We start from the raw sequence: 27322 nt of genomic DNA on the forward strand, positions 1-27322 counted from the left end.
GTTGGATTTTGTCCCCAGGCCTGAGGTTTTAGAGTATCCTCATCCTACACAGTGTAGCACTTTGAGAGTCAAAAGCTGAAATTTGAATCGGGCATGGAAGCAAACTGGTAACCAATGAAGATTATATAGTAGAGAGGATATCGCTCCTTCTAGCCCTAAACTCAGCTGGTTAGTGCCACTAAGATGGTAGCCCAAACAGGGCCACTGAGAAGCAAGAGGGAGATTTTAGCATATTTGGGGGAACCCCAATGTTTATACAAAAAAAACCTTCAACCCCCCCAGTGATTAAAAAATAACCCACAGAACAACCCAATGAGGTCTGAGCATGCTCAGTAGTCACAGAAGTAGGGACAGTTGGAAAAGAAAAATGCAAGGGGAGGGAGTGGAATGACTGGCTGGAATTCTGAACAGGCACACTCCTCTTTTGGGGGAAGATACATACAACATTTTATGGCAGGTCCCACTTATATGGTCTAATGTGCAGACACCAGAACGTCCTGGCATAGTATGTTTGAACCAAAGGAAGATTCCAAACTGTCTTCAATGGCAGCCCCATGCAGACCACATTACAGTAGTCTACAATGATCATATTGAGTTCCTGTGCTTGTGGTCTGTACTTTTACACTTCAATGGAAAGACAGCTCCACATATATGCATATACTGGGCTGGACTCTACATTGAAATGATACATTGAAGTGAATGGAACAGCACATCTGGTCAGGAGAGCTCTACAGACACATTGGAGCTTTCGCATCCATAACAAATCATTGCAGCGTGTTTAGGACTGGCACCTTATTCATAGTGGAAGTGGCATATTCTGCATAAACAATCTTCAAAAGGTTATTCATGCAAATTATACAGTACCACCACTGCATTTGTTGATCAAGTAACTCCCTCCTTACCACTCCCTCCTTTTCTTCCCCTCTGATTTTTTTTTAAAATGTATAAACAAATATCAAAAGATATCCCAGCTCTGTCAAATACCAAGAGATTTGTTCTCATCAGTGCCACAACATTAAAAACCAACTTACAGAGCATTAAACCCAACACAAAAATAGGACTGCTCTCCCAGAGTTGCGGTTAAAGGCTAGTGAATGAGGAAATACCCAAAGCCCTTAAAGCTGTTCAGATCTCATATCAGAAAAGGGAACTTAAATGAAAATGTTTCTAAAATTGAGGTGGCATGTTAATCATTTGTGGAGGTTATTGCTTTAGGATTCCAACACCCCCACCCCTCAATTCTGCCTGGAACAGCAGGAACAGACTTTACTTTCCATAGACCCATTGCAAATTTAATACGGCAGTTTTGAAAAAATGCCCCCAAACAATCAAAGCACAACACTGACTCATAGCATATTTTTAAAGGACCTTGGCCACATCCTCCCCTTTGCTACTCATGCCCAGATCTCACTGAACTCAATGAGACCTACCCAGCAATTGCAGGATCCCACCCCTTGTTGGTAAATTTCTATTATCTATTGTGCCGAAGGCTACGACGAGAAACCATTTTTCCTCCTCCTGCTGTCTCCACAGGAGGCACAGAGAACATGTTATGGGAATTTAGTAATGAGGCCCTTTCATTGAAAAAGTCCTTGACAATCTCCTTAAGCTGGGTGCCAATTACTCCACTGACATGCGGCAGGAAAGAGAACAACTTCGATAAATTAGGTTCAGGCTGACTCTCTCGGCATGGATGCAGGACGAAACTTAAATTGGATCTTGATGAAATGCTGGGGAAGAGAGACGTGCAGAACGTATCCAGCCAATCATTTGGCTAAACTAAATAAAACAATTTGCTTGAATTTAAAGGAACTGACGGGGAAGAAACCCACATTTTTTAACGCTGACACTCCCCCCAAAATGTTTCTGTTTACATCGATTTACTCAAAACCGACTCTTGGCAAAGATAAAGTAACCATTTGCCTATACAAAACGAGGCAACAATCTGCTGCTTGTTAGCCCTGCCTAGCCAGATGCTGGTCTCTAATGATGTAAGGCCTTTGAAAATTGCTTAATATTGTGATGGAATACCCTTGCCACGCAGCGGAAGAATGATCCCCATTTTCTTGCATTGGCCTTTTCTCAGTAGGCTGATCAGAAATGCAAAAATACAGGGCATTTAGTTCAATAAGCACGGAAATCTCTGTGTACACAAAGCATAAAATAAACATTCTCAGGGGGGAAAAAATTGAAACCGGCAATTTTGTTCCAAGGAGAGCACGTAACATATACAAACTGCAAGTTTTCCTCTCTCTTTATCATGCCTCACACAAACTCGATAGATCTGATTCTGCCACCCTTACTCACCCTGACAGATGATGTGGCTTGAGTGGTGCCCAAACAGAACACCATCCAGAAGATCAGACTTAAACAGCCTCCATCTCAGTTATGCCCAATCTCGTTCTTCTACTCAGATAGTGCAAGATTATGTGAATACAGTCAGTAATGTCAGCTTCAGAGTACAAATGCAAAACCACCATTGGAAAACATGAAATTTAGACTCAGCGAACTTTATGTCAGATGCACACTTTTACACAACATCTGCAGAGATTGCCTCTTTTTTCAAGAGAAGATGGATGCTTTTGGTGCTAATGAGATACTGAGCATCCTTGATCAGGCAGGGGTACAATTGAGGGAACATGATTTTAGCCCTCTCAGAATAGCCAAACTTTGTTTGTTTGTTATGTGCAGATCAGTGGAACAGGAAACAGATTTCTGTCAAAATTCAATATTGGTAAGAGGTTCCCTGGAAAAGCCATAAACTGCCACCTTAGTTCCGTTCCTGGTGTAATAAGCCTAGTTCAAGATGGAAAATTATCTTCTGTGGCAGTAGTAACCCACACCGTCATACAGACATTCTGTTCAGAAAGATATTCCAGAACCAACAGATGTGGCCTGTACAGAACAAGCACACACCCCTTATATATGCTGTATAACTTATATATCAGTGATCTATATAACTTATATTATTATTGTTATTATTTATTACATTTCTATACCGCCCAATAGCCGGAGCTCTCTGGGTGGTTTACAAAGATATATAAGTTATTACATTACTATCTAGTGTAATCTAATGTTACTTTAAACAGTGAGCTTCTCCTTAGGCTATTTTGTTAGTTGGTTCACCAGCATATCCATGATATAATAAGAATCATAAACAGTGAATTCCTTTACTTCTATAGTGATAGTGTAGTATTATCTATTTGGGGGGTTGGGGTTGTTGCCTGTATTTTTTTAAAACTTTATTTCAAAATAAAATGAAATGAAATAAAATTTCATGGTGGAGGCGAACATTTTAAATGCATGTAGCTGTTGGTTTGGATTCAGACTTAGTAATACTTAGAGTAGACCCATTGAAATCAATGGCACTTGAGTTACTCATGCCTAACTTAAGTCCCACGGATTTCAATGCGCCTTCTCCAACTATAACTAAGTCTGGATCCAACCCATTGTTTTATTGTACCATGCAACCTCTCTTGGGCAGATGAAAAGACATTCATTCCATTTTATGGTTCACTGATTTGTAAATCATCATTACAGTCATTGTTGGTGACATTTCTCCTTGTAGGAAGGGCTTTACAACTTTTATCTGGTTCAGTTCAGTGGGATTTGCTGCAACTCAATAGCCAGGACCTAAAGAACCATAAGGTTAATTCAATGAACCCAAGAAAGCTTTACAGAGCAATCCTACACATGTCTTATCAGAAGTCCCACTGAGGGCAGTGGGGCTTAATCCCAGAAAAAAGTGGGTTTAGGGGCACAGATTCGGACTTGCTCTCCCAGCCACCCAGCTCCATCCACCACATGGCAAACTGCTTTTGAAACTGGGAGAACTTTCAAAAGCCATTTGTGATGTGGCCTAGAAGGTCAGCTGTTTGATGGAAAAGTCAAACATTCCACTGGGTAGCAAACAAATCTCTTTCCTGAGCCTAAACAGCTCTCTGGACCCTGGCCAATATAGTTAGGTACTAGGCGCTGATCCAGACAGCCTAAAGCTAAGGAAAAGCAGAGAAGGGCAGCATTTTCCCCACCAAAAATAAAGTAGACCTCTGCTCATGCATACATAACAACGAGAAGACACAATCCAGATTTCCGCCCTTAATGTTTTAGCACAAATCTTTTACACCCATGCAATCCTCAGAATATTTCACTGGAGGCAAACCCCATGGGTTGGATCCAGGACCTCCTTGCCATGGGCAGAAGGGTTCCATTCACAGCTGTCTACCCCCAAAATTTTCAGGGATCCCTCAACACATACACCCATACCACAGCTCAACCCCTTCAGCAAGGTCCACTGATCCTCAGTGTACCATTTTCAGGGGGCTGGAGATGCTGCCATGGGGAGGAGTCAGGGAAGTCCATTTCCACAAGCCCAGTTGCATGATGTGCCTAAATCTGGATCCAGTCCAAAAGATTTCCATGTTTTATATGTCCATAGTGATATGTTGAGGATAGTGCCTTATTACAGATGGATATTTCTTTTTTAAAAGTTCCATTGGTTACATTAAAACAATCACTTAAATATCTTATTTGCCTTATTCTTTTTGGGTATGGGTGGAATTCAAGGATGCATCTATTTATTTATTTACAATATTGTAAAGCATTTTACATAATGTATGCTGGCAGCTCCTATTTCTCCTTGCCACCTGCTCATCCTGATACCCTAGCTGGAGGCCTGAAACCAAAGCGTGCATATTTCCTTTTAGTATGCAAGTTTCCGTGGAATCAACAGATCTTGATTTGTAAGGAAATGCACTTAGGAATTGGAGTATAAATCCTTAACTCCTAGCCCCTTTGTTTACTAGTTCTCCTGTTTCCGTTCAAAGATTGGTCTCCAGCTAGTCTCCACTCTTTCACCAGTACTCCCACAGTTGTTACAAGAGTATATTGCACATATATATTAAAGAAAACATTAACCTTAAACAGTTTTGTGGGCATATGCAACTTGGTGCAGTAGTGCTAAACAGGACTCCATTTTCTGTAGTTACTATATCTCATTTAAGCAATACCATTGAGGTGTATGATGCTTTCAAACTTCCAATGAAACAGGCCTCCGTTGATTTCAATGGGACTTGCTTCCCAGGAAGTGTACCAAAGACCACAGCCTTCACTAAAGTATTGCCTTTTCAAACATGACATGATAGCAAAGCGGGTTTTGTCACCGAATGTATGTTTAATAGGCCACACAGGCAGCCAGGGCCAACCTAGGCGGTGTGAATGGTTGTGTACAATACCTGTGCTAGTAAACACAAGCTTGGCTCCACTTAATGCTCATATTTTTCATTTTTAAGTGTACATTTGAAAACTTCATAGGGGTGTAACACCTAAAAAGGGGGGGTACTGTCTGAAACAACACTACCCAACAATTAGCATGAGCATTGTTCATTAACTGTTCAGGATCAGTTCAAAGAAGTGCAGGGATAATGAACCCAACAATTAGCATGAGCATTGTTCATTAACTGTTCAGGTTCGGTTACTGAAGCAGCCAGACAGACGAATGCACCAGAACCTATACCTGGAACACCAACATTGTACTTTCTGATCAAACATACAGGATTCTATCCCTTTAAAAACAAATAAAAACAACAACAACCAAAACCCCTCAGTGATATTGATGCACTTAACTCCTATTCAGTAAAACACTATTAATGCCACCCTGCAACTGAATGCCAGTTCACGTACTGGAATGGTCTTGGAGACCTCCAGAATACAAACACATTCATTTTGATTCTGTACTATGAATAATTCTTGCTTGCCAGTTTTTAATCATAAGGCTAAAGCAGTCTCCTCCTCATATGGGATACTTACATCAGTTCTTGCAATCCAGCACCCAGAATTTTAATGTATTACATAGTAGGTGGACTATGTATTCCTTTAATTAAAAAATATTATCTTGCAGTCTCTGTTCCTCATTAACAACATTCACATCTAAAATCTGTTTTAACATAGAGCGGTATACAAATATTGTAAATACATAATAAAGAAATGCAAATAGAGCAGGAGAGGCGCATTTAGCATCATATGGAGAGCCCCAAAGCTGTGAAATATAGAGCTATTCCTGCCTCAGGTCTGGTCACCCCAGACCAGACCTGAAGTCCTCAACTCAAAACCAGCATGCTCACTAGATGTCCTTAGGTACGCTGCTATGCCTCAGCCCTCATGCCTCAGTTCCGGGATAAGAAATTAGCCCAGCCTACCTTACGTAACTGTTGGAAGGACTGCTGAAACCATGGCTGTAAAATGGACTGGAAGTAGTCTAAATAACTGTCCAATATTTCGATTGCTGACATGCCCCGCTCCTCACCAAAGAACAAAGCCACCAAAATAGTTGTGCAGTGAGCTGGCCAAGCATCAGCCATAAATGTAACATTTGCTTCTGCCCAAGAAATAATCCATCCATGCTTTTGCAGCACCACTCTGTCTGGCTTTTCCACTCTGGCCGAGCTTTTCGCTCGGCCTTGCCCAATCCAGTGCCTTCCAGATGTGTAAATCTGCTACTCCCATCTTTCCTAGCCAGCATGACTGGGAAGGATGGGAGTTGCAGTCCAACACATCTGGAGGACACCGGGTTGGGGGAGGTTGTTTTCGCCTCTCTAGAGCAATGGATAGCTTTGTTTGGGATGGAATGGAGAGCTCCTACCTGAACTCTGGCCTCTGTGAGTTCTGTTCTCAGAGCCAGCTGCTCCCTGACATACACATCAGGATAATGGGTCTTCTGGAACACTTTCTCCAGCTCTTCCAACTGTAAACTGGTAAAAGTGGTCCGGTGCCTCCTCTTCTTACTGCTGGAGACGTTGCTGTCGCACTTATCTCCCAGTTCATCCAGCTCTCCTTTCTCCTGCATCCCTTTCGCTGGAGACATCCGGAGGTTGCTGCAGTTGTCCAGCGATCTGCCCAGCTCTGTGTGAAGCGGCTGACCTTCGACTTTCGTAATCCCGTAGTTCACTGTGCAGCAGAGGGAGAGAAGCTTGATTTGGGTTTGTTTCATTTTGGGCTCGGAAGCATTTTTTTCCTTTTATGTTTGGATCACCAGGTGCTTATAAGGGCAAGTGACTTTAACAGTGTGATCCTGTGCCTGTCTACCCAGAAGTAAGTCCTGTTGAATTCAAGGGGACTTACTCCCAGGTAGGTGTGAACAGCAGGGGGTGGGGAACCTGTGGCCTTCCAGATGTTTTGGACTACCATACACATAAGCCCCAGCTAGCATGACCAATGGTCAGAGTACCAATCTGTCTACCCCTGGTATATGGGATTGTAGCTACAATCCTTTGCACACCTACCAGGGTGTACGATCTACTGGACACAGTGGGCTTATTTTCTGCAGCCTAAGAAATGTTATCTGAATATATCCTGCTTACCACTGCATTTAACTTGGAGGTTAGTGTACTTCAGATCACTGCTACTTCTTTTGCAGTGTAAGTAAGCTGAAGAATAGACAATATCGAACATCAGATCAAAAAAGGAATGACAATTGCACAGGATTGCACCATACATGTTTACTCAGAAGAAAGTCCCATTGTGTTCAATGAAGCTTACACCCCAGGAAGTCTGTTGAATATTGCAGACTTACAGTACAATCCTATGCAGGCTTACTGAAAAACAAATCCTACTGTGTTCAGTAGGGTTTACTCTCAGGTACGTAGACAGAGAATTGCAACCTTACAGTGCAATCCTATGCATGTAGAAGTAGTTCCACTGAGTCCAATGGGGCTTACTCCCAAGTAAGTGAATATAGGATTACAGTATTAAGCACTTCAGCAGCAATCCTATGTATACCTACCTACCAGGAGGTAAGCTCTATTGAACACTGAGAGATTTACTTCTGAGTAAATTTATATCAGCTCAGACTGAGCATATGCCATTAAAATCAATGGGACTTTGGGGCTGCAATCCTATATACTTGCAAAGGGACTTACCCCTGAGTAGACATGCCAAGGATTTGGATTTTGATGGATCATACCCAAATTATTCCATTCTGCTTTGCAGCCAGTTGAGCAATTAAAATTATTAGATGGAAGTACACCAGCGATATACACAAAAGGGCAGAACAAATTTTAACCAAAAATTGTAGCATGAAAGGAAATCAAAATGCCCCACAGTTCTGTTTTAAATGCACTTGGTTTTGTGAAGTGGCTTTGTTTCCAGTTAGCAGTCTTATTATTCCAAACTGTAGGGGTTTTCTTCAAAATCATAACTCAAACAGATTATTTCCTATATTTTTGCCCCCGTCCTACAAGAAGCATTTATCTTTGAGAAAACACCCAACGTTCAAGATAAAAATGAATATCTCTCTCCCCCCTTTAGCTTCTGTACAAATTCCGGCTTTTTCTAAATATGTCACATTTCTGAGATAACGGATGCAGCATGTTACGAGATTTAAAAGATCTTCACCTTTTTTTTTTTCTTTTTCTTTTGACAGGTGGGGGTAGGGAGAGATTCCAGCCATACAGGGTAGTAAAATTTTTACAAAGGACGGCACCCAAGCTGCCCTTTCGAGCCTGTTTTAACGCTCTCTGCCACCGCCAGTAATTTCATTATACTGCTCTGTTCATTTGGTGTAATTTTAACCAGACCCGGGCTGCAATCCAGAGCAGCGCACTTACTTAGAGGTAAGTGCCTTCGAAATCTGCACCCGGATCACATTCACGGGGAAGCAAATCCTGTTGACTTCACTGGGGACCTACTTCAGAGTAAACACATTTAAGGCTGTGGGCCATAAACTGGGATGGGAATATTTCCATTGGTTAAGTCTTCTCAGCAGTACATTAAAAAACAGAGGGGAGTTACATAATTCAAGCAAGCTAATTGGCAATGACTTAAGCTCTGCCAACAATATTCTTTTTGGTTACTTTCAGTGGGGAGTTACTCTTATTAAATTTCCTAGATGGTCCTCTAAACATTGCCCTGAACTGAATCAAGAACAAAACATACGCAAATGCTGGCAAACTATTACAAACATGCTATATTAGACAGATCCTCAGCAATTATTTCACTTTGTCTGTACCCAAGAATCTTTTGGAAGATTTCCTCACTTCTGTTCGGAACACTTGGAAGTGTAAAGTCATCTGAGCTTACTGTCAAGCCATATTTAAACTTGGGGTCTTTAAACAGTGATTCCATTACTGTAAGTCATAACAGGTAATATTGCATTTAGATATCAAAACAGTGATCCTAGACATATCTACTCCAAAGTACGTCCAACTGAGTGAAGTAGGACATACTCCCCAGTAACTGCGCATACAGCCTAAGGCTGCAATCCTAAGCACACTTACCTAGAAGTAAGCCCATTGAACACAGTGAGTCTTACAGCTGCACTGATACATAAAACTGCGTTGTGTGCTACTCACCATAATGCCTGGATTATAAATTTTGAAGCTTTATAATTCTTAAATTTTCTAAGAAGCATTCCATGAATTCAGAATAATTGAACCTCTAAACCTCTTCAGGCTGAATTCATATGTAGCCTATTAGAGAGTAGACATTTATATCCATATTACTTTTTACTGTTATATTCTAGAATGTAAAAAAGAGTACTTTTTAACTTTTATGTTCTAATATGTCGTTACAAATATTTAAGTATAAAGTCAGTGTTGCTGATAATTCTTTTAGATTTACATTGTAGTCAATGTAAACACTAGGCAAACGTGGAGACTTAAGCCAAATATTGAAAAGAATCAAATATCTGCTGAGAGATCTCTGGCACGAAAAGCGTTCCAAACAAGAACAGAAACTCAGCTTTAAAAGACATGTTAGAAAATTCCAGATACGAGTTGTTGTTGTTTTAACTAAATTCTTTACATTACTCCTTTTTTCCTTTTCTTTTTGTAAGCCTCACGCTTTACCATTTGCTGTATAATCGGAAAGATCTCCAGCCTCGTTAAACTAAACGACGTTGTAATAAAACATTTCATTGGTTTGTCGGCTTGAAAGGGCAACACACTTAACTGGGTTCGGTGGAAAGAAGCGCGGAACGTCCTACTGTTCCTTACGTTAAAATGTGCAAGTTTAAAAGAGAAAGAGAAGACCGCTTTTTTCTTTCTTTCTGCAAATATACCTTCTGCGATACTATTTGGGCTTCTCTGAGATTATAGATTGTACTCCCATGGCGTAGAAACACGCAATCACAGTCCTTCACCTACGGAACATTGAACGACCCCGATTTCAGCCTGTATTAGTTAGACGTACATCGCCTTGAAAGCCAGTGGCTTGATCGTTGATAGAACTGGGAAGGCGCAAGGCAGCGGTCTACTCTTCGGAGACAAATGGATGAGCGGCCGGAAGTGCGGATACACACCGTCTAGGGGCCGGAAGTACAATTGCCACTGACCAGACCCGCCAATAGCGAATAAAAAGCTGCACGCTCACCGGGCAGTAAAAGCTCACTCAAGGCAGCGGGGGTTACTTCTGAGTAGACCCGCATGAGATCACCCTGCACCAGGGGCGTCTTGCGTTGTTGCTAATAGAAATATAATTGAAAGCAATATAAAAGGACTTGCTTATTTGTAAGAACGCTTTGAACGGCTCTTTTAAGGCATTATCGATTCAAACTTGGATTATGGTTTCACGTTTTCTATAGCTTCCCCCCCACACACACACTACCGGGCTTAAGGAGGTTTCTTCCAACTCGACCAGATGTTCTTTGCAAACTTAACTTGCACTTCCGGTTGGTATAAAATTAAGCGAAAGGGCGGCTGTTAGTTTGAGGAAGACGAAGCCTGACTGCCCGATATTTCCTGTCTCTTATTTTTGTTTGTTTGTTTGTTTGTTTAACAGCAAACAGAAAGTGGCAGCGGAGCCAGATGGACCGAGGACTCGAGCTGCAAACAAGGAATAGGGCTTCTATTTAGAGGGAGATTGACATCGAAGTCACGTACATTGGTTCAGTTGGATTGAGGATCGGGGAATAAATTATTTGCAATGAATGTAAGGGGGTGGGGGGGGAGAGAGAGAGATCCAGAAAACCAACTTAGCGGCCCCTGTATTCAGTATGCCCAATCCAGACGACCACGAAAATAAATTATATGTTAATAACTGGCTGGCAAAACAGAAATAAGCTTCTTTGTTGTCAGATTCTTAACGTTTGGGCTTCCTCAAAAATAATATTGAGTTATAAAATGTCATTGTATAGAACAGTATCTATTATGGACATGCGTACACACGCGAACACAGACTCCACGGGATAACTTGGTCACTACTTTAGGACATTTTAGCTGCTTCTAATAAAAGGTATTGCCCTATTCTTACTTTTGGATTTTTCTTCTGCTGCTAATAGACAACGAACACACCTTGCAATATTTGACTGTTGCTTTTAGAGTGCCTGATAACGGAACGAAAAAAGAAAAATTATCGAGCTAAGTAAGTAATTGCCCATCTCGTTGTGTCCGTCTTATTTACACACATACCACTGTTCTGTAATTAATATATTCGCATATCGGGCCGGATCCAGACTAAGCCAGTTGAACTTCGTTCCTACTGAAATCCATGGGACTTGTTGTAAATCATGGCTTCCACCCCGTTGATTTCAGTGGTAACAGAGTTCAACCAATTTAGGGTGCAATCCTTTGCACACTTACCTGGAAGTAAGTCCCATTGAACCCAATGTGATAGACTTCCGAGTAGTCGTGGATAGGATTGCACTGTTAGTGTGGATCCAAGCCATAGTCTATATATTATAACAAATTATTTGAAAGTCTCTCCCTTAGGACGCAATATCGATATACTTATGAGAATTATCCGACAGATGGATTTAAAAGCAGATATCGATGCTATGTGAGTATATAAGAGAATATTACCAAAGGCAGCCATGTTGGCCATAAGAAAAAATATCCGAAATCCATATTAGTGTAATACATTTATTGGGCCAATTCTAAGATCACAGATACGGACGCACCAAAAAAAAACAAAAAAAAAGTGCAGGCTTTCGAGATCTCCAGATCTCTTAATTAGGTAAGATGTTGCAAAATTCAGATGGGGGATAATGGGGCGGGGGGAGACGCTGTCTGGACAGTGTGTGTGCGTGAAGATTTATCTGGACGGTACCCTGAGCCATGCAGCCCTTGGCCAAGGTTTCCTGGGCTCGCTCTGCTTTCTGTTGGCTGTCTGTCTGTCTCCTCCCTTAAGCAGAAGCTCCGCGGTCTTAGTTGAACTCCGCGGGCTTTGCCCGTAAATCCTTCTGGGGATTTGCTTTTCCTGCGCTAAGGGAGGGAAGGATGGAAATTAGTGGCTGTTTTTGTTTCCCATCTAAAGACTTTCGCCGTTTCCTTCGTAAGAGGTCGATGGGGGAGTTCGAGAGCCGGAGGGGAGCTGATTTCCCATGCACGGGTTTAGACTCCGGACATAAAGCTCTTAATGATTTTTATTTTTTTAAAGCAAGCCTCCAAGCGCTCCCACTCAAAGCAGGACTTTAAAACGCACTTTTTTTCCGGACCAGTCGGGAAGGTCAAATGGTCCTCGGCACCTTCCAAAGGAACTGGCTGATTGTGGATATATGGGGGGGCGGGGTGTTTGATCCTAGGGTCTGCCACAACCTCTCCGACGAATTGTAGGCACGGGCTGGCATCAATTGTCAGCAGGCAAGGCAGCAGAAGACAAGCATCACTTTCCCCATACTCACATTTTAACTCCTTTGTTCATTTAATTCGCTACTTGAAGACCTTGGTCTTAATCCCCTCCCCTTCCCCTCTTTAAGAGAACGGTTCCATTGACCTCAACAGTTCCACCGATTTATTTGTTTTCCCTCTCCGGTGGCTGATTTCCAATTCATTTGGCTTAAGGTTCGGGTGTACTGCCCGACCCACACTTTTGAGACGCGGTAGACAATATCTGTCCATTATTAAGGTCTGTTCTTAAGTACGTCTGGTGTCCACAACCGAGTGAAATCCAAAGGACCTGGTCGCAATCAAGGGGCGGGAAAATGTCCCGGTGGATTGGGCCCAAAGAGTGACCTGGGGCGGTAGGATGGGACTGTTTGGAGATGAGGGGATATTGCCAAAGTTTGTTTGTTTGTTTTTTAACTCCACCGCTTCCCCACTTTCTGAGAGAAACACCCTGGAACTCTGGCCGGATTGGATCCAGAGTCCATTGACTTGGGTGGAAGTCCACGGTGGGCTCTCTCTCTCTCTCTCTCTCTCACACACACACACACACACACACTCACACTCACACTCACACCCACACCCATCCCAGGCACCGTCCAGGCGCGCTGCTGCCGCCGCCCAGGAGAGATGCAGCTGCGCCCCTCGGCCCAGCCTTTCCACTCACCGGAGCCGTCCCGGGCCGGGGACGCCCTGTCGAGCCGCGCGTGGGTGTTGTAGGAGGCCTGCGCCACGCATTTGCCTCCGCCTTTGCCGTAGAAGGCCTCGCCGCCGCCGTCCAGCCCTTCCATGACGTGCTCCAGCGGGGGGGCGGAGGCCAGGTAAAAATCGCCGCCTTTGCCCGCCGCCGCCGGGGGGCTCTTGAGGCCGAACTTGTCGCTCAGGAACTCCATAATCCTCCTCGACGGAGCCGCGATCTCGCCTGGCCGGTCGCTGGTGCTGCCGCGGCCGAGCCGCCCCGACGGCGCTTTTATATCTTGAAGCTCAGCGGGGGCTTCCTGCGCAACCTCCCCGAGCTGCGGCCTCCAGTGGCTCCGCCCCGCCCCGGGCCCCCTCGCTCCCCCCACAGCGGATGGGTAGACAGGCAAAAACGGGGGGGGGGGTCTTGGAAGAGTCCCTCGCCAACCGCAACCGACTCACATTTCGTCTTGGGTTCTCCAAGCCGAGAGGATTCCTTCTCGGGCCCCCCCATCCGCCCCTCCTCCTCCTCCTCCTCCTCCATCTTTCCCCCTCCCTCACCAGCGACGCCAGCTCGATCCGAAGGGACTTTGCTTTCGGTCTGCGCGAACCGGACGGACAAAGAAAAGCGGCCGGCAATCCGGAGCTGGAGCAGCGAAGTCAAGAAGTGGAACAGGAGGCGAAGTAGGACAGGGAGAGTGGGGGGAGAGGAGGAGGTGGCTGTCGCCGCGCTGTCTTCAAAGCTCTTCGTAGTAAATTGAGCCTCTCCCCCCCCCCCCCGCCCCCGAAATCCACGAACCCGCTCCTTCGCGGTAAGCAGTTTTGTGGACCGCACCGAGCGAGACGAAGGGATGGAAGAAATGCCCAGCAGCCCGACGAGGGAAACAGCGCAGGGATTTCAAAGGACCTAAAAAAGAGGTTTCCTTTACCTGCCCTGAGCCAACGGAGCGGACTTGGAAGTAAGTGGCATGCATCGGTTTCAGAGAGACAGAATTTCTGCTTAGGGCGTTTAGAGTTGGAATTTCCAGCTCCGGATCCAAAAAGCGGTTGCTGGCATGTAAACTCCCCTAACAGACCTGGTTTCCATCGTAGACATAGTTGGAGTGAGTATTATTGAACTCAGTGGCATTTACTTCCGAAGAAGCATTTTGGGGGATCGTCGGGCTACAGTCCTAAGCCGATTTACCTGCCCGGGGAAAGTCTGGCTGACAAAGCATTGAGTGTTGCTTGCTTCCGAAGAAACAAGTCTGGTTCTCTGCTGTTAGGCTGCAATCCTATGCACATTTATCTGAGAGTCAATCCCACTGAAGTTAATGGGATTTGCTTCTGAGTAGACGTACACAGGATTCTTTCTTTTTCACACACAAAAATTTGCATCTGTGTTTAAAATGGGTGGGGAAAGATATGTGCATGGCATGTGTATGTGGATTTGCAACTAGGAGCTGCAGAGAAAGGATCCACAAAATAATATTAAACAGTAACAACAATAGTAACCCTGTTAGGGCGAGCTAACAAACAAGATGAAGAGTTCTGTAGTATCTTAAAGGCTAACACATTGATTTGGTGTGTGGACACGTGGATCCAAAAGAACGACAGAATCTCTCCCCAGCACACAAAAAACGTTGGCCTTTAAGATGCCACAAAACTATGGCTTATTTATAGCTAACCTGTTATGCACATGACATAATCATCGCCATCGTTCTAATAAAAATAATCTAAAACAACGCCTTGTCAGTTATTAACTGCGGTGCTTTCTTTCCAGAAGAGTTTGCTGCAGCCATTCAACAAATCCTGACCTTTTCTGCGTTTCCCGAAGCGCCTTCTTTCTAACCGCCTCCTGGAGACGCTTCCCTACAGATTCCGCAGTCAATAATACGTCGACCCTTTCTGCTCTGCGATCCCCTCCTCCGTGTTAAAGGATCGTGGGAGTCGTGTGCAGAGGAGACTCGTCTCGCGGTGGTGTCTCTTGACTTCTGCGTGGAACATGTCTTGCAGCGCTGATGGGTTTGACCTGCTGAGATATTCTCTCTCTTTCTCTCTCTCCCCCTCTCTCTGTCTTCCTCTGACGCTGAAATCTTTAGAAACAGGGACGGGAGATAAAATAAATAACCGAGGCTGCCTTTCTCCTTGGAAGTCGCAGGGATAATTGTTTCATCTTAAGGGGATAACAGAAACTCCTAAGGATCGATCCTATTTACCTCCATCATAATGTCCCTTGCCTTTTATCATGTGTGTGTCTGGGGGTGGGGTGGATGCACAGAATCGGCTTTCGGGAATGGCTGTCCTGCGGATGCCTAAAGGAATACATGGACTAGGCTAAGGGAAATATAAAGCTGCAGTCAAAACACGGAACATTTTGCTGGTCCTTCCAATGCGACCTGCACTGCACTCCAGAACTCTGCCCTATAGTACTATTCTTCTTTTTCTACTTCTTTTTATTCTTCTTTCTGGTGTGTTAGCAATGAATGTTATAGACAATTTCAAAGGGGCTGGGGATCTCCATGGACTCCCACTTAGTGAAACGAGGCTGAGATTGCAAAGGGAATGTGATTTCAAAGAAAAATTGTAATGTCCCCGGGGCAGGAATCTTTTTTGCTGTTTTTGTCCCTTTTGTTACATAGCACTAAATAAATGCATAAATTAATATGATCAGATGAGGCCTAGGTTAAGTTTGGCTGAAACATCCCTCAGGAGAAATCCTGCACTTTCTCACGAGGGCTACCTACAACCCACCTACACAATCTCCTGCGTAGGCCCCGTTTCCATCCAGTCACGGCAATGGGTCTTACGCAGGAAACCTTCCAGGTGGATTATACTCCAGGTCGATGTGAGTTGTATTCCTTCCAGAGAGCAAAAATAATCTGGATCCTTTAGGCTGCAATCCAATATACACACTTACCTGGGCATAAGCCCTACTAGGACTTCCTTCTGAATAGACGTGCACAGGATTGCGCTGTTAGTCACTTATGATCGTATAAATACTAGTTTCCCGGGGCTGGCAGTAGTCAATCCCGAACAATTAAAGTCAATGGTCAACGTTGCCATTGGCTCCGATGAGAGGTGGAGGGTGGGATTTCTACGTCAGCCGGTCGGACGTCGCTAGTGTCACCGACGCACGCCGTCGAACGCCAGCTTCGACAAACTGGCCCGAAACTGGCTGGAGGTTTCCCCGGGCACTGGCGGCGGCGGCGGGCGGGCGGGCGCGCACACACGTGTCATTATGCTAAAGGGTGAGCGGATCGATAGCACTATACAGTCGCCGTCGGGATCTGTTGAAATGAAAGGCTCCCACCCCCACCTCACCCCCGAAGTCTCTAAGATCTAGTCTAGGTAGAAAAACTAAAAAGGCTGCCACCAGAAGGACGCGTGTTTAGGAGTGAGTTCCGCGCTGAGACGAGGGGACCTCATTTCTTTCCAAGCCGGTTTATTAAGGAATGGGGATGCCAGACTGCCTTCCGCTGAGCGACGAAGAGCAAACCTCCGCGAAAGCCCTGATGAGAAACAAAGGAAAGAAGAGAAGGCAGGCAGGCAGGCAGGGGCCTAGCAGTTGGGATTGCAGTGAGAAAGCCAGCGCAAAGAAAACAAGCACAGCTGCCGAAACTGGGGAATGGATCCGGATCCTGGCTTTTGGAGGCGCGAATCTGCGGCTAAACTCAGGATCTCCAGCCTGCCTTCGTTGGGCGTCTCTCCCCTCCCGCTCCCCCTCCCCCAATCTGCTTTATGATCACCCCAGGCCACTGGGCCATCTGAGCCCCTCGGCCTCCCACTGCCAGGGCCCGAGAAAAGGGTATTCCCGGGAGCGCCCGCGGTGCTGCGGGTTCCTGGCTCGCTCGGTGTCTTTTAAATGAAAGCCACGTGCGGGGATGTTGCAGCCGCTGCGCTCCCCTCTTCTCCGTAAAAGGCAGCCAGCTAGTAAAGTGCAGGGGATGAATGAAAGGAACGGTATTTGGAGGAGGGAGGAAGGAAGGGAGGGAGGGAGGGAGGGAGGGAGGAAGAAAGAAAGAAAGAAAGAAAGAAAGAAAGAAAGAAAGAAAGAAAGAATCGGCCTTCAGTCCCAGCTTTCAGCGCCACACAGGATGGGCTCCCAGGGACCGTCGGGACGAGCCAAGAAGCCTCGCTCCACCCGGCCTCTGCAGCTCCGCGGCCCCGAGGATCCCCGTGCTTGGCCCGAGGGCTGCGTATAGGGCCCCGGATCTCCCGAGCGGGCTCAGCTTCATACGTTTGAGGGCATCTCCTTCTAGCCTCGCCCCCGCCCCCGCCGATCGGATAAGGCTCTGGTCAGTTTCACTTGGCTCTCCGCTCAAGCGTGTCTGTGTCTCTGCGCCGGGGGTGCGGAGCGGCTCTTTCCCAGTGGGCTTCGCCCTGGATCTGGAGCAGGAAACCGCCTGCATCGCCAGACAAGCTCCCATGATTTATAGGCCTCGGCTCCGATAAGATCGGGCCGTGGGTGCACAGCCAGGGAGGAACAGGGCGGGCGGGCGGGCGGTTTTCGTTTCTCAAGACCGGGCTGAGGTGAGATGGCTGTGAGAAGCATCTTTCTTCAGGACGGATTCCCAGGTACAGAAGGCAGACAGCCAGGCCTTTCCGACGGGGGCCAGGCTGCAGATGTGCCGCTGTGTTTCCAGAGAGGGAGTCGTCCCTGAACCGGCTGCGCGAGGGTGTTGGCTCGATAGAAAGACGGTTCTTGGCCGGGGGGAGGCAGCGCAAGGGGAGGGAGATGGTCCCCTGAGATAACCCGAGCGTTCCTGGGCAAATTGCCTCCTTGCGCCTGATGCCGACGGAGGGCTCGGGACGCTGATCTGCTGAGCTGAAAAGTGCAGCTGATGAGTCGCGTCAGCCTTCAGCTCGCAGGCCGGCCTCGATTATCCGCGCGTTTAGGTGGCGATCGGGGCAGTTAATGAGCTGCAGCAGGAGGAAAGGACCATCCCGCCGGAGGGGGTGGCGGGGAACGGACCACAGCAGTCCGGGGGGGGGGGGGCAAGAAAGGCCTGCGAACTTCCAACGACCAAACTAAATGCAAAATGTTATATGCCGGCAAGAAAGAGGGAGGAGGAGAAAGAACTGGAAGCGGAAGGGGAAGGAAACGGGAAGGAAGGAAGGAAGAAAATAGGGATGAAGGGAAATAAAGGCAGCCTATGGGGTACTTATCGGCTTGTGTCCCATAGAGACCACTCTTCCAGGAGGGCAAATCTGCGTAATAATAATAATAATAATAATAATTCAATACATATTTTATCATCATCATTTTAAACAATGCCATGTACCTGAGGTTCTTCAGGAAGGCAAATCTGGATGTTGATGATGATGAAGATAGATAGATAGATAGATAGATATTTTATCATCCTCATCATTTTATGTAATACCAGGTACCTGAGGTTCTTCAAAAAGAAAACGAAGACAAACGTCTTCCCAACATCGCTTATATCCCAGAAGAGAAGGGGGACATTCCCTTTGAGCCCCCTTTCTCACCAGCGGTGCTACTCAGCTAATTTTTCATCCAGCTGAGTTTCACAAGGCTAATAAGCACATTCGCAACCTATGGTCCTATATAATAAATGGAATCGTGTAATATTTGTATGTGGGCTTTTTCCCCAGGTACAGTTGGGAAGTTAATATTATTGCACTTTTAAGTGCAAAAGACGCCTTTATCAGAGCGGGATGGGTACGTATGGGAAGAACTACAGTGCTATATGGTCAACAACACCCAGCACCCCTCAATATTAATCCATCTCGGTTGCCTGTTTGCCTCCTCACTTTCTCTTTTTCTTTCCTTTTTCCATAACAGCTGAGCTTCCCCCCCCCCCCTTAAATCACACCCACACTTTGGGAACAATTCCTTGCAAACTTGCAACTCGCCCCACCCGTCCCTCCCGGCGCCGCAGTTTGTAGCTATGAAGAGATTTGTGGGTGAGCAAAATGGACACTGCGACCCTCTCCAGGGCAGCCGGTCTGTCTGCCTTGTCAGTTTCAAAGACTGCGTTCACAACCAGCCTCTTCCCTAGTCTATTGCTTCCCCTCTCCCGCAACCAGGTTAACATCAGGGTTCAAGTATTGACCTGGTCTGCTTAGCATCCACTTTTCATCGACTATTTCTTGCAGACAAGGAACTGATTTTATTGCCTGCCTTTGGAAAGGTGGCACATATTTCGGGGGGGGGGGGGGGACGGACACGGGACACACGTATGCTTCTCCAAATTTCTGTTTCCTTGAAGGCGAGCGTCAGGGGGAAGTGTGGACTTGCTTGCAGGGCGGCGGGAGGGGGGAGTTCTCTCGCTACTCGGCGGTTTTCTAGAAAATAAGCTTATGATTATCCACTAACAAGAGACTGAGTCTGACAAGAGAAGAATGATGGATATTTTTAAATGCTTGTTTTCCAGACTGGATATGAAATAAGCCAGCGAATTAGGCGAAGAAGAAGAGCAGAAAATCAACCGTTGTTGGGCTTGATCTAGTTGTCTAAATAATGAGAACATTTTCGTTAAAGTATATAGCACGTTGCTTGTCAAAAGGCCGCCAGTTTCAGGTAGGTTATCCCCGCCCACCGCGGGAGGAATTGTCCTTCCTGCCCTATCCGGATTCCCCTAGAGGGCTCCTATTCCTTAATATTACAATATTAAAGCGTTAAAAAAAAAAATCAAGGCTGGTATTCAAACTGTCTTATTTAAATCTCTCGGAAATCAAAATGGCATTCTGGGAATAATGCCAAACAGCGGGCTTCCAGGCACAAGTGAGTTAAGCCGAAATATTTGGATGTAAAGCCCCTTCGGACTCAATACGGGGGGGGGGGGTATTCTGGGTATGGACAAAACTGTGTGTGTGGGGGAGAACAAACAGGAAAATTACAGACATAATTTAGTTCTAAGCACATTTATTAAGAAGTACATCCTACTGAGTTCAATGGGACGTACTTCTGAGGAAATTTGCTTAGGATCCCTCTGTAAGAAAGGTACTTCCTAAAACACTAAATTTCGGTGAATTGTGGGATATTACATTTTACAGGTAGCGGCATAAAACATATTTGGATGGGCGGTGGATCTATGGCACCTCTAATTGGAACTGTCTGCTTTACTAAAGTATCCGATTTCACAGACGTTCTAACCCTAAACTCAACCAAGTAAACGCGTGCTGGATTTCAGTGTCGGGTTCAACCAAGTAAACGCGTGCTGGATTTCAGTGTCGGGTTCAGCTGCGACTTGCGAGGACCCGCGAAAGTGCTGCTGATCCACCTTTGCCGACTTCTTCCAGAGCACGGCCAAGCTGATCTGCAAGGATTTAAAGCGAGTCTGCCCTCTTGATATCAGCGGCCGTAGCCAGCTCATCGTCATACTTAGATTTACTTAAGAGTAAACTCTACTGCTTTGAAAAGAACTTACCTCCGAATAAGTGCAATCCTATGGATGTCTATTCAGAAGTAAGCCCCATTGAGTTCAATGGGACTTACTCCCAAGGAAATGTGTATTGGATAGCAGCCGAAATGAGTTTAGCATCCGTCCAATGCTTCCGACTGACACCCCGAATAAGTTTAAGTAGAAATAAATCCCAGTGAAAAATAATACTTTCGAGGGCATATGGTATTATTTGTACTTCTGTTTTACTATCTAGTGCCCTGGGAACATATTCGTTGCAAGCACGGGATTTTATTTTGGGTTAATCTGTAGGAAATAGGGACCCTCATTGGGTTCTGTAGGGAAAACCCTTAGAGCGGATTAGAATGCCCCTTTTTAGGCATTGACAACGTTTGGAGAGGCCCGCTGGTTGCCAGCGTGAAAGGGTGGTTAAAGCGTGTTAGGGGATAGTTGATGTGTTCCGTGCCTGAAGTGTTGAATACGTAACAGGGACACCCCGATCGGAAATAATAACACATTGACTTGGGAAATAAATTCCATTGAAATCAAGTTGGAACGCATTCCCTTGTCAGTGGTTTAGGATCGCAGCCAGAGGAACTAAGGCGATACTTCTCCTTGGTCCAATTTGTGCTGGAGAGAACGTGGGGGCTCCATTCGGCCTCATGGGAGGCAAATGGGACATTCTCACTCTGGGCCAAGATTGTGAAATGTCAGGGTTCCACAACAGACTTTTCCGTATGGACAATTTAATTATTATTCCTTTACTTTATTATTATTTTTTTTAATTTTAATCTCACCTGGAGCCCACAACGCGACTCCATCTAGATCCCATGGATTTAACACTGATCACTGGAAGGGCGAAATTAGGTTTCTGCCGACCTATTTCCTGAGCATTAAAGGGGTCCAATCTGGATAAATCATTTCCGAGTAGCTCGGCCGGCTTGACAAAAAAGTTTCCTTTCGGAACTAAGCCTGCTACGCTGTCCAGGTGTAAAGTGTGGGACTGGGCTCCAAGAAACAAGGATCCAAAGCCCTGCCTTTGCTGGAGAGAGAGGGATCGCTCTCTCCCGCCCTCTCTCTTTCTTCCTCCCTCACGGCCTCAGCTCTCCTTTCTCCAAAACAAGAACATCGGAGGGTCGTTGTTGTTGTTTTTTTAAAAAACAGGCACGATGGTTGGGAGGAGGGAGGGAAGCGGGCTGAGAAAGACCAGGTCTGCAAAGCATTGCGACCAAGGAACGCGCCGAGACGAAGCACGCTACTTGGGGCCGCTCGGAACCGAGAGCTTTGGCTGCCTGCCTAATCCGTTCAAAAGACTCCGGCACTTTTCTCGCCAGCCTTGGCCCAGCAGGGGCTGCAAGAAAACTCGCCACAAACCATTTTTCTATACGTCTGATCTTTACTAAAGGCAGAATGGGTCCCTCAAGTCTCCGGTCTTTAGCCCCTACTAGGTCAGGATGCTAGCATAGTTGTGTGTATGTGTGTTTGATCTATCTATTATCTGTCTGTCTATCATCCACATGTGGTGAGGCTGTCAAATACTCAGCGAGGGTTCTGGAGGAGGGGGAGGAGGGGGAGGGGCCATCCTGTATACAGTTCGCCTGCTTAAATCCCTGGGATAGAACTTCAGGGAATTTAAGCAGTGTGCCCAAGAGTGTAGCCAAAGAAAGACAATCGCCTCTCTGGACCAGACCAAATCCTATGCGCCTGCACTCAAAATCAAGTCCCACGGAATTCAAGGGGAATTAAACCCAGGCGCGGGTGCCTACGATTGGACCCCTTGTTTTGCATCCTGCTCCAAACAGCAGCCCTCCAAAGGCCCTGAGAAGTTCAACGGCGGGCCATGGATTGTGTTTGTCCCTAGCATCTGGTACGCCGCTGCTGTCCCGCAAGGTTCCGTTGTGTGGCTGACGTGTGCCTTGATTTCTCTAATCGCCTTTTGAGCTCACTGCTTGCTCTCACCCGATCTTGCGATGGGCGAAAGGGGTTAGCTGTGTGCGCGTCCAGGGCGCGAAACGAATCGGGGAGGTGAAAGGCACAACATCCCACAGAGAGGAGCAGTCTCTGTGCAGGGAGGTGCTCAGCACGTTTACGCCAAAGTCCCAGTGAGTCCAGGGAGATTTACTCTCTGGCAAGCGGGCACAAAGCTGTAGCAGAAACAGCGCGATCCCAATGCATGCCTTACTCTGGAGTAAGGCCTATTTCACGGCTTACTCTCAGGCAAGCGGCTATAGGGTCGCAGCCTTGTCGCAGCCTGCGACAACCAAGAATCTACTCGCCCCTTAAGACGTTAGTATATATTTCTGCGCAAGCTTTTTTTTTCTTTTTTCTTTTTTCTTTAAAGGGCTAATAGTCTTTGTGATGGATACATGGGATGAGGATAATCCAAGTTATCAAGGAGACAATACCTCTAAAGATTGCGCGGACGGGATTCAGCCCAACGGTTGTATCCAATGTTAGTCCTATTTCGAGGAGACCCATTGAAATGAATGGGGCATAAGTTAGACTAACATTGGATACAGCCCATGGTAGGCCATGTGCAACCCCATCGCCGTTACAGAAAAGTAACAGGTCCCCTTGTCTTCAGATATTTACTCAGAAGTAAGTCCCCCTCTGTTCAGTGGAACTTACACCCGGCTAAACGTGCACAGGACTGCAGCATTGCAAACCCACAAATGTGAATGCGAGAACATACGGGCGATGCGCAAACCCTCCCTCGACACGATCCAGCCCCTTGCTACGTGATGGGTGCCTGACTTCTCAACACGACAGCACGGGACGCTGGGACAATTGCTGGCGGGCGGGTGGCTCCTAGCCTGACCGAGGCACCAGCCGGGTGACAACCGCCACTTTTTTCAGAGCAAGCCTCGCCCTGCCATAATCACGCGGCGTGTTGGCGAGGCTGCCTTTTATGGCCCGTGCCTAGGGAACCCAGGAGGTCGCCGCGGCGAGGTTTCTTGAAAGCATCAGAAACGGCAAAGAAGAAACTAAAAATAAAGCGAGGCGGTGGATGACGACGCCGGGGATGCGATGCTCTTGAAGCTCTTCCAGAGTACCGAAGGGCCCAAGGCCGGCTTTAACACGGAGCGCCATAAACCTGTCAGTGTCATGTGCGGGAGACAGACGACGAGCGGAGTCAGGGGAGCGCCCGGCCGAGGCCGTCTTCCTGCTGCTTAATGTAACAAGCCGAGCTGATGTCAAAGCACGTTTGGCTTTGGATGACTTCCTCTCTCGCATGCCTAGTTCTGCAAGGATCTAACGTCGCTTTCTGAGAGAGAGAGAGAGAGAGAGAGAGAGGAGATAATATTCCAGGTGTGGATTCAATCTCTCTCTCTCTCTCTCTCTCTCTCTCCCCCCTCGCCCCCACCCCCGATCTCCGCAGCCCGAGGTCTTATCTTGATGAAACTGACCCGAAGAAGAAGGCCATTTGCGCATGTTCTCCGGCAGAGTGGAACAACCGAGCATCCCTCCCCGGGGAGTCGGGCATGTGCGGGCGTGGGACTTGGGGCGCGGCCCACGAAGCGGCGTCGCCTTTCGGCTCCGCTTCACACAACGGAGTCGTCAATCGCTCGACAAAGTCTTTCCTTAATAGCCCGCCTTGCTTGCTAGAAAGTTGGCGCGATTTCGCGTCAGCGGCCTCCACGGCAGCGACAAAATTCACACGTGGCAAACTCACCCCCGCCCCATAAAACCAGGCTAGAGCCTTAATCGCCCTTTGCGCATCAGAAAGCTGATCAGCACCTTTACCCGAAAGAAAGCCCCCCTGGCTTTCTATAGGCATCGGAATGCAGGCATGCCGAGCAATCCTCTGCAGGTTAACTCGGAAGTAAGTCACACTGTATTGTGTGAGGAGTGCAGCTGCAGCACATCCTGGGCGTGTTTACTTGGAAGTAAACCGCGGCCGCTTCGACGTGACTTGCTCCCAGTAAACTAAGCCTAAGGTCACAACTCTGAAGAACAAGCCTCTACAGGTTTAACCAGAAGTAAAGTGCCACTGAGTTCAATTTATACTTACTCCCAAGTAAATACCCGTAGGACTGTACCAATCTTATACATGTCTACTCGGGAGTAAGTTGGGAGTATGTCTGATTGCATTCAATGGCGTTTATTCTGACATAAGTGGACATAGGTTTCAAGGCGAATGTGAAACAGTGGGTCAGGCGCTTGGCAGATGCCGCCATCTTGAGAATGGAACGGAAAGTCACCCTGGAGTGAAGCGGGGCTCTTGCAACCCCCAGGCCCCAGGTCTCTCGCCATATCCTACGACCAGTGGCATAGTGGTGCCAGGGCTGGTCCGGACGCAGAGCCCGCGGGGACTCTTTGATTAGCAGGGACGCTGACGTCACCTGCCACCCGCTCAGACTTCCCTGTTCCCTCTGAACTTAGCTGCAGTCCTCATTGTAGGGGTGGAGGATGAATTTCCTCAACAACAATGTATTGTTTTGTACTGCTGCCTGTTGGAACGCAAATTATCTTCCGTGGCTCAGTCTTGAATGGGCAATTAAGACCCATTGGCCTTACAAAAGACCTGCTCCTGTTGGAGCGAAAAGCTGCTAGAACTCTTTTGTTGATATGGTCCGAGTCAGCCGCCTGCATTTTTGGACTCTCCTTGGGGACGTGGCTACGCCTCCGGCGACTGTCATGATCAGCGCCTCCACTTCAAAATTTTTCACCACACCACTGCAGGGGATTGCTCCAGACTGGACTAATATTACCAGAAGAATCCTTCCCCCTTGTCCCAACCCCCGTGGTCCTAAGGGGAAGAGGAAAGCGCTTCTAGTTCACACTAGGGCAGCCTGTTCTAATGGGGCCCCCTGGAATGGCTGGTTCCCTGCGTTTAACTAGGTAGACGTGGGCCAGGCCTGTAGATGATGCCGTGCTTTCCTTTATTTTTTCCGCGCCACACCCTCCTCTCTTTGATGCTCTGAATACCATCGCGAGTACATGTCAGCCGAAGTGCTTCCGATCCTAGGCATGAGTGCTCTCACGCATTTCAATATGGCTTGCTCTCAAGTCAATTATGGGAGGAGCAATTGCAGCCTTAAGGTGCAATCCTATGCATGTTAAGACAGAAAAAAAGCCCTACAACTCCCAGTATTCCCCAGTCAGCTGTCTAAATATGCATAGGATTGCATCCTTAGTCTTATTCAAATGAATGGGTCCGTCTATGGGAGTCGAAGTAACCTGTTGTGGATCTCACTAAGTCTGTCTTTTTCGAGATCTACACTGATGGTTTTTGTGGGTATTAAGTGCACTGATAACTGTTGGGGCACATGAGGCATTCTGTATACTGCTTTTCTAGCCTTATTTCCAGCTTGTTATTCCATATTATCCAAAAGACTGCAACAGATGTCATTGCGTGCTCTATGAGGTATAAATGCACAAGAGGGATATAGCATCACCATGATGGGATCCTATCGATAACGCAGGAGGTGTAGATCTCTCTGAAGACACTTTATATATATACCGAGCCATTCATAGATTTGAACACTAACGCTGAAAATAGTAACACAAACTCATTGGTCCTCTCTCCTCCCACCCCCAACACACAACTTCTTATTATTCGTGTATATTGCAGGCAGTAACTTACTGCCTGCTCAACTGAGTCTCAGACTGAGTCTCAACTCAATGGGACTTACTTCCGATTAAACATCCATAGGGGGTTGCACGGGAAGTGGTTTCCCGTTGTTATTTTATGCATTTGAATCCCCACATTTTAATTAGACGTTAATAATTCCTAAAATCCATGACCAGTTGTAACACTAAGAACGGATCCAGCTGGAACTGCACTTTTAAATCCCATTGATTTTAATGGAAGAAAATTAAGCACAAGAATAACTCTCCCACTGAAATCATCAACAGGATGGGAAGACTGAAGTTATAAGACTGGTAACGTGGATCCTAAATGCTGACATTAAGCAAGAGAAATAGGACTTACAAAATGATAATATGAATGCCCGAATCGCATTTACTTGGGAGCCGGGGTGGGGGGAAGCCCATTCATTTTGTTTCCATATTGGCCGCAACAGAAATGCATTAAAAAAACCATAAGCAAACGATATATACCAAAACTATATCTTACAGGTAGTTTACAAGGGCCCAACCAAAATTAGTTGAATTCAATTAGGTGAGCCAAAAAAATAGTTGTCATTTATTTTCAGGCATTAGATCTGAAGGTTGTGACCAAGGAAAGGACTTCACAAGTCCTTTGTCCAGTTTGTCTTAAGATTTAGGATGGGGACACAACAATGGTACCGCAGCGCAAGGAAAACGCACCAGCCATATAGGACTTGCTGAGGGAGCGAACAAACACAAATCTTGGCTCTCTGGCTGCGAAAGAGCCCCGATTTGCAGAACACGGCCTGTTCCCTAACCATACCGCCCAAGGTTTGAATAACCTGAGATAGAGCTGTTGACTGTGAGCCGAAAGACACTTAGTCGCGAGTAAGCCCGCCGGAGATCGGCAAGGGTGGATAGAAAGGTGACATTCCTGCTGCTAAAAATTGCCTGAGCAGTTTTGCGGTGATGGTGGTGGCGCGTATGTTTAAGGGAGGGATTCTGGTCCGTTTCTAGTCGCCGGTTTAGTCCCTATTCTTAGCTTCCCCCACCCCACCCCCACACTCCAAAGGGGAGCGTGCCCTTTTCAAATATGCCCTAAGCGCCAAGGTGAATACCGAAAAGGACTATGTGGTCGATCGGCTTGCTCAT

General features: G+C 46.5%; 1 protein-coding gene across 3 annotated transcripts in view; it reads right to left on the reverse strand.

The window, feature by feature from the left end:
* Positions 1-13824, reverse strand: part of ALX1 (ALX homeobox 1) — a 55724-nt gene extending 41900 nt beyond the window's left edge. Inside the window, exons 1-2 of one of the 3 annotated variants that reach the window (XM_084811785.1) lie at positions 13261-13531; positions 6641-6945 (exon numbers count right to left, since the gene is read on the reverse strand). In XM_084811785.1, coding sequence (XP_084667911.1) covers positions 6641-6945; positions 13261-13486 — 531 coding nt within the window. In that variant the 5' untranslated portion in view covers positions 13487-13531. Of the gene's footprint in view, positions 1-6640; positions 6946-13260 lie in introns of all 3 variants that reach the window. The other 2 variants (XM_084811786.1, XM_084811787.1) reach the window with 2 other exon arrangements.
* Positions 13825-27322: the final 13498 nt, after the last annotated feature.

The sequence above is a fragment of the Heloderma suspectum genome, chromosome 7 (assembly GCF_057233095.1).
Source record: "Heloderma suspectum isolate Gila_16-S chromosome 7, 16-S_ref, whole genome shotgun sequence".
Lineage (NCBI taxonomy): Eukaryota > Metazoa > Chordata > Lepidosauria > Squamata > Helodermatidae > Heloderma > Heloderma suspectum.